Source organism: Perca flavescens, chromosome 3 (genome assembly GCF_004354835.1).
Source record: "Perca flavescens isolate YP-PL-M2 chromosome 3, PFLA_1.0, whole genome shotgun sequence".
Taxonomy (NCBI): domain Eukaryota; kingdom Metazoa; phylum Chordata; class Actinopteri; order Perciformes; family Percidae; genus Perca; species Perca flavescens.
Genome location: NC_041333.1, coordinates 39,305,948 through 39,313,447, shown reverse-complemented (window position 1 = coordinate 39,313,447; position 7,500 = coordinate 39,305,948). Strand labels below are relative to the sequence as shown.

General features: G+C 44.7%; 2 protein-coding genes across 7 annotated transcripts in view; both read right to left on the bottom strand.

Moving 5' to 3' along the window:
• Positions 1-7,500, bottom strand: part of LOC114553116 (zinc finger protein 271) — a 687,947-nt gene that overhangs the window by 116,849 nt on the left and 563,598 nt on the right. The window lies entirely within an intron of this gene.
• The window catches only part of ltbp4 (latent transforming growth factor beta binding protein 4), a 51,797-nt gene that overhangs the window by 6,985 nt on the left and 37,312 nt on the right, over positions 1-7,500 (bottom strand). For all 6 annotated transcript variants that reach the window (XM_028574236.1, XM_028574242.1, XM_028574241.1 and 3 more), the window contains 5 exons: positions 5,592-5,864; positions 3,710-3,781; positions 2,612-2,740; positions 1,736-1,876; positions 78-230 (listed from right to left, as the gene is read on the bottom strand). In XM_028574236.1, the coding sequence (XP_028430037.1) occupies positions 78-230; positions 1,736-1,876; positions 2,612-2,740; positions 3,710-3,781; positions 5,592-5,864 (768 nt within the window). The remainder of the gene's footprint in view (positions 1-77; positions 231-1,735; positions 1,877-2,611; positions 2,741-3,709; positions 3,782-5,591; positions 5,865-7,500) is intronic.

Here is a 7,500-nt window from a genome sequence, read left to right as displayed (position 1 = left end):
AAGCTGCCTGACTCAGGTGTGTTTGACACACAGTGGTGGTGGTGTTGGTGCTGGTGGTGGTGCAGTGAGGTGTTTACCGGAGTCGGTGGGGGGGCAGAGGGCACACTCCATGCCCCAGCCCTCTCCGTACAGACAGCAGCAGTCCGTGTAGGTCACCTGAGCTCCGAGCAGAGGACTCTGACACACCAGGTCTGCGGTGACTTGCTGCCAGCACACAGACAGGTTCTCATCTGGAAGGACAGACAGAAACACAGCTGGATTACTTTTTTTACTCTTTTTTTTTTAGGGAGGGAGAGGGGGGGCCCTTGCAAATTTTGATCCGGCCCGCATTTCAATTTAGGTTCACAGCAAATTTTGACCCGACTAGTTGTGCACCGCACCCAACAAAAAGGAAACTGGTTTGCATACTGTAATTATGCGACACTGCCGTTCAGAATTTGATAAATTTGCGACTTTGAGACTCAGAATTCCCCACAGAAGCAGAGTTTTTAAATATTCAGGCTGTGAATATAGGTTGTGGTGAGTCAGCTGGGCGGTAGCTGCTTTTAAAAAATGTAATGTTTGTTTTTCATGACTTGCTAAATTCTACGATGGCTAAGAAACTTTTTTGCTGACTTTTTTAGGGTTTTATGTCGACCAAACTGTATGGGAGAAAGCTATATGAGACATGCAATAATACACATTGACTTTTTCTTTTGCTAAATAAAAGCCTGTCAATGAACTCAACATGTCTGGCCCTTATTGTGATCGTCATTTCCAGTGTGGCCCTTAGTGACATTGAGTTTGACACCCCTGGTCTATATCCACGACGTTCCACTTCCAGGATTGCTCAGGTGCCGACAGAAATTCTGCCCAGATGTCCGTCCCCTTCCTCTGTCTCTGTGTCGGCGTTCTAACCTCCGGTGGATTTGTGAGGACTATGGTTAACTGCTCCTCAGATCTCTGCAGGGTAGATCCAGACAGCTAGCTAGACTATCTGTCCAATCGGAGTTTTCTGTTGCACGACTAAAACTACTTTTGAACGTACACATGTTCCACCAAAACAAGTTCCTTCCTGAGACTATTTAGCAGAGGCTCCGTGGCTCCGCCCAGAGCTTAGCGGGGCCCAAGACGATTGTGATTGGTTTAAAGAAATGCCAATAAACCAGAGCAGGATTGTTGCAGTTCCTACAACATAACGTTCCTAGAACCCTTTTCTTTCTTGTTCAGACTCTGGTAGGACCAGGCTAATGTACCAGAGTCTGGTAGGACCAGGCTAATGTACCAGAGTCTGGTAGGACCAGGCTAGTGGACCAGAGTCTGGTAGGACCAGGCTAATGTACCAGAGTCTGGTAGGACCAGGCTAATGTACCAGAGTCTGGTAGGACCAGGCTAGTGGACCAGAGTCTGGTAGGACCAGGCTAGTGTACCAGAGTCTGGTAGGACCAGGCTAGTGTACCAGAGTCTGGTAGGACCAGGCTAGTGTACCAGAGTCTGGTAGGACCAGGCTAATGTACCAGAGTCTGGTAGGACCAGGCTAGTGGACCAGAGTCTGGTAGGACCAGGCTAGTGTACCAGAGTCTGGTAGGACCAGGCTAGTGTACCAGAGTCTGGTAGGACCAGGCTAGGGGGAAACAATGCATGACACTCTAAAAATAAAAACAATAAATCCATATAAGTAAAGAGACTAAAGAGTAAAATGTGTTTCCAGTACTGCAGGGACAGAGGATGATGATGATGATGATGAGGTCCTTACCCACAGTGAGGTGGGACGAGTTGACACAGTTGCGTTGCGTGTCGTCCAGCACCAGAGGAGACGGACAGCGGCAGTAGTAGGACCCCTGTGTGTTCACACACTGTCCTCCCACACAAGTCTCCTCCTCACACTCATTATGGTCTGAGACAGACAGACAGACAGACAGGGAGGGAGGGAGGGAGGGAGGGAGGGAGAGAGACAGGGAGGGAGAGAGACAGGGATGGAGACAGACAGGGAGGGAGACAGACAGGGAGGGAGACAGACAGACAGGGAGGGAGAGAGACAAGGAGGGAGGGAGAGAGACAGACAGACAGAGAGACAGACAGGGAGGGAAGGAGACAGGGAGGAAGAGAGACAGACAGAGAAACAGAGAGGGAGGGAGGGAGGGACACAGGGAGGGAGAGAGACAGACAGAGAGGGAGGGGGACAGGGAGGGAGAGAGACAGGGAGGGAGGGAGGGAGGGAGACAGAGAGACAGACACAGACATGAGGAAAGAGGTGAATTCAGAGCAAATAAATTCAATATTTCTGTCTGTGTGTGTGTGTGTGTGTGTGTGTGTGTGTGTGTGTGTGTGTGTGTGTGTGTGTGTGTTCTCATTTAACTATTTTTGTGGGGTCCAAAAACCAGGAGTTCAGTATACTTGTGGGGTCCGGAAAGCTTTGTGGGGCCAAAATTCTGGACCCCCCAACTTTAAAGGGCTGTTTGAGAGTTAAGACTTGGTTGTAGGATTAGGGATAGAATTAGGTTATGGTTAAGGTGAGGGTAAGGGTTAAGGTTAGGCATTAAGTCAATGATGGGTCCCCACAAAGATAGTGCCACGCACTGTGTGTGTGTGTGTGTGTGTGTGTGTGTGTGTGTGTGTGTGTTGTACGTACCGACACACTCCAGCGTTGTGCTGTTGTAGACGAATCCACTGGGGCAGTAGCAGTCGTATCCGGGGATGTTGTTGACACACTTTCCGTACTGACACACCGCTGGATGGAAACGCTTACACTCGTCCACATCTGGCAGAGAACAACAGATCTTTATTAGTACAACTTATTTTTAAGTTAGTTTCCCTGATTATTAAAATTAACGTTGGTATTTTCAAATGCAAAAGGCCCCCCGAAATCCCTAGAACTATAAAAAGCCGTTGTTGGTTCGTCTTTCCACTGTTCCAACAATCACCACTCTGGTTTGGTTGAAACTTACCTTAACCTTAATTCACCCATTTACATGTGGAGATATGCTGGCTCTATACACGCTAAAAGTCCTGAATATTTACATGGAGTCTGGTGGAGATATGCTGGCTCTATACACGCTAAAAGTCCTGAATATTTACATGGAGTCTGGTGGAGATATGCTGGCTCTATACACGCTAAAAGTCCTGAATATTTACATGGAGTCTGGTGGAGATATGCTGGCTCTATACACGCTAAAAGTCCTGAATATTTACATGGAGTCTGGTGGAGATATGCTGGCTCTATACACGCTAAAAAGTCCTGAATATTTACATGGAGTCTGGTGGAGATATGCTAGCTCTATACACGCTAAAAGTCCTGAATATTTACATGGAGTCTGGTGGAGATATGCTGGCTCTATACACGCTAAAAGTCCTGAATATTTACATGGAGTCTGGTGGAGATATGCTAGCTCTATACACGCTAAAAGTCCTGATTATTTACATGGAGTCTGGTGGAGATATGCTAGCTCTATACACGCTAAAAGTCCTGATTATTTACATGGAGTCTGGTGGAGATATGCTGACTCTATACACGCTAAAAGTCCTGATTATTTACATGGAGTCTGGTGCATAGCATGTGAAGTTATAGTCCAGGTTGAAAAATACCAAAGTTACCCTTTAACTTCTTTCAGTTTGACCTCCAAACAATAGCCAGTGGTAGAAGAACAACTCAGATCTTTTACTTAAGTACAGTATTTGAGTGAATGTACTTAGTTGCCCCCCCACAGTAAATATGTAAATGTATATGTACCGGTGTAGCTGAAGGCTCCAGGTCCAGTAGTAACGTATCCTCTCCCACTGGGACACAGAGACAGAAACTCGGCTGCACAGAAACACAGAGACACTTTAATCACACCACAGATTAACAAACCTGATTCTGCATCTTATATATCTCTGAGAACATTTACATCAACATTTATATATGACACTTTTCACTTTAAGTGCAGACACCAATAGGTAAATAGAGTCAACATTTAACATCATCAGGAAACTTCCCCAGCTGATTACTTTTATTTTTACAAGTGTGAACATAGCCTTACTGCCAGTAGCAGAGATAGCGTGGGTGCAGCCGCCCCAGGGCCCCGTGAGAAGCTAATTACTGCATATGATCTCACCTTGTGATAATCCTGCTCTTCTTATCAAACATATACAGTATACAATAGTGCCATGTCAATTATGTAGTGTGGCACTGATTGAGCGCACTCGACCTGTTCAGCACCATCGCTGTCCATCAGCTGTCGCTGTCCGTGGTGCTGAAACATTGTTACTTGACTGGCAAACTGCTTTCTTTGTTCGTCAATACAAACTTGTTAAAAAATGTGGCTTTTCCTTGTGTTTTATTTGAAATATAGGCTTACTTGGCTCAACAAGTGACACATTATAATGTGCATTCTTTAGATATATATAAATTTTTTTTACAGTTACAATTTTAAAATGACTTGGTGGAAGAGGGCCCCATAATGAAGCTCCGCCCCCACTGTACTGAGAGTCTATCTCTGCCCCTGCTTACTTACTATAGTGGTATGCTAGCCAAGATGAACAGACCGATCTCGTCTCATGTCCACGCCTTTTTGTCCCTGCTTCATTGTAAACAATATGTCAGGGTGTGCTTGCATCCTGTTTGTCACTCAACTCCTGCACTTGCTGCGACTTGTGCACGACTTAATTCCATCTACACGTTTATTGAATAAACCAGGGATGCACCATATCCAGGATTTGGCTTCGGATTCGGCTGAATCTTGGGCTTTTTGACGGAGTTGGGTTTCTGCCGAACCTTAGAATTTTTTCCCAGTGAACTGAACCCTACGCTTGCACTAGGCGCGCTGCGGTGGTCGCCGTAATGACGGCGCCGTTGATTACAGGAAGGTGTTTACGTAGGTGGAGCGTTCAATGCAGCAGGCTGTGAGAAAGTGGACATGGATCTGGTGAGCAGAAAAAGTTGTTGTTTGGCAGCACTTTCAGTCAAAAGAAGGCCATTCAAGTCCAGCTACATGCTCAATTTGCAATGCTGATTGGTCTGGTGGTGGCGAGGACCCTAAACTATACACAACATGGCCGCTGTTACAACATCTGGTCTGAAACATCTGGAAGAATACGAGTTGTGAATGAAGGAATCTCCAGACAGCAGCCAGAATGCAGCAACTTCAGGTAGGGCAAAGGAAGGACAGTCCCTGTTTACTTCATTCATGTGTTTACTGGGTTCATGGACTGAGGATGGGAGGAGGAGTCAACACAATCTCAACCAGGGGATTCAGGATTCGGCCAAACCCCAAAAAACTGGATTCGGTGCATCCCTAGTTATGGTCATTGGTCGTTATCAGTTGTTAATCAGCCTCATACATGTGGGTTAAAAGGGGGCCTGCTCCGACTATAGTATATAGTACATACTATGCTATCTAGCTATACTATATAGTATAGTATATAGTACAAACTATACTATCAAGCTATATTATATAGTTATAGCTATATAGTATACTACATAATATACTATATAGCTATACCTATAGGTGCAGAAGGCATCCCTAGAATAAACCAGATAACAGGCAAGTTCTGTCTCAAATCTTTATTCAGGTTTGTTGTTCGGATTTCTACGACATATATATCTCTATTTATTCTGCATGGGGGTGTCTCACCTGTGTTTTCGGGGGGGCAGGCATTGAACCGGCAGCCCAGCCCCCAGGCCTCGCCCAGCGTGCAGCAGCACTCCTGCTGGCTGGTGTTGAAGGCCAGCAGGCCGCAGTACCCCGGCTGCGCCAGGTTGTAGTAGCACTCCCTCAGCTCACCTGGCCGCGCCGGCGGGAGGGGGGGCAGCCCCGGAAGCAGCATCACCGCATAGACATAGTCGGGGGCGGCAACGGAAACGGTACCAAAAGAGGAGGAGACGGGGGGGCTGGGGGCTGTCTCTGCTGCGTGAGCAGAAAGAGGAGAATATTAAAGGTCCCATGACATGGTGCTCGTTGGATACTTTTATATAGACCTTAGTGGTCCCCTAATACTGTATCTGAAGTCTCTTTAATATAGACCTTAGTGGTCCCCTAATACTGTATCTGAAGTCTCTTTTATATAGACCTTAGTGGTCCCCTAATACTGTATCTGAAGTCTCTTTAATATAGACCTTAGTGGTCCCCTAATACTGTATCTGAAGTCTCTTTTATATAGACCTTAGTGGTCCCCTAATAGGTCTGTATCTGAAGTCTCTTTTATATAGACCTTAGTGGTCCCCTAATACTGTATCTGAGGTCTCTTTTATATAGGCCTTAGTGGTCCCCTAATACTGTATCTGAAGTCTCTTTTATATAGACCTTAGTGGTCCCCTAATACTGTATCTGAAGTCTCTTTTATATAGACCTTAGTGGTCCCCTAATACTGTATCTGAAGTCTCTTTTATATAGACCTTAGTGGTCCCCTAATACTGTATCTGAAGTCTCTTTTATATAGTCCTTAGTGGTCCCCTAATACTGTATCTGAAGTCTCTTTTATATAGACCTTAGTGGTCCCCTAATACTGTATCTGAAGTCTCTTTTATATAGGCCTTAGTGGTCCCCTAATACTGTATCTGAAGTCTCTTTTATATAGACCTTAGTGGTCCCCTAATACTGTATCTGAAGTCTCTTTTATATAGACCTTAGTGGTCCCCTAATACTGTATCTGAAGTCTCTTTTATATAGGCCTTAGTGGTCCCCTAATACTGTATCTGAGGTCTCTTTTATATAGGCCTTAGTGGTCCCCTAATACTGTATCTGAAGTCTCTTTTATATAGACCTTAGTGGTCCCCTAATACTGTATCTGAAGTCTCTTTTATATAGACCTTAGTGGTCCCCTAATACTGTATCTGAAGTCTCTTTTATATAGACCTTAGTGGTCCCCTAATACTGTATCTGAAGTCTCTTTTATATAGGCCTTAGTGGTCCCCTAATACTGTATCTGAAGTCTCTTTTATATAGACCTTAGTGGTCCCCTAATACTGTATCTGAAGTCTCTTTTATATAGGCCTTAGTGGTCCCCTAATACTGTATCTGAAGTCTCTTTTATATAGACCTTAGTGGTCCCCTAATACTGTATCTGAAGTCTCTTTTATATAGGCCTTAGTGGTCCCCTAATACTGTATCTGAAGTCTCTTTTATATAGACCTTAGTGGTCCCCTAATACTGTATCTGAAGTCTCTTTTATATAGACCTTAGTGGTCCCCTAATACTGTATCTGAAGTCTCTTTTATATAGACCTTAGTGGTCCCCTAATACTGTATCTGAAGTCTCTTTTATATAGACCTTAGTGGTCCCCTAATACTGTATCTGAAGTCTCTTTTATATAGACCTTAGTGGTCCCCTAATACTGTATCTGAAGTCTCTTTTATATAGACCTTAGTGGTCCCCTAATTCTGTATCTGAAGTCTGTTTTATATAGGCCTTAGTGGTCCCCTAATACTGTATCTGAAGTCTCTTTTATATAGACCTTAGTGGTCCCCTAATACTGTATCTGAAGTCTCTTTTATATAGACCTTAGTGGTCCCCTAATACTGTATCTGAAGTCTCTTTTATATAG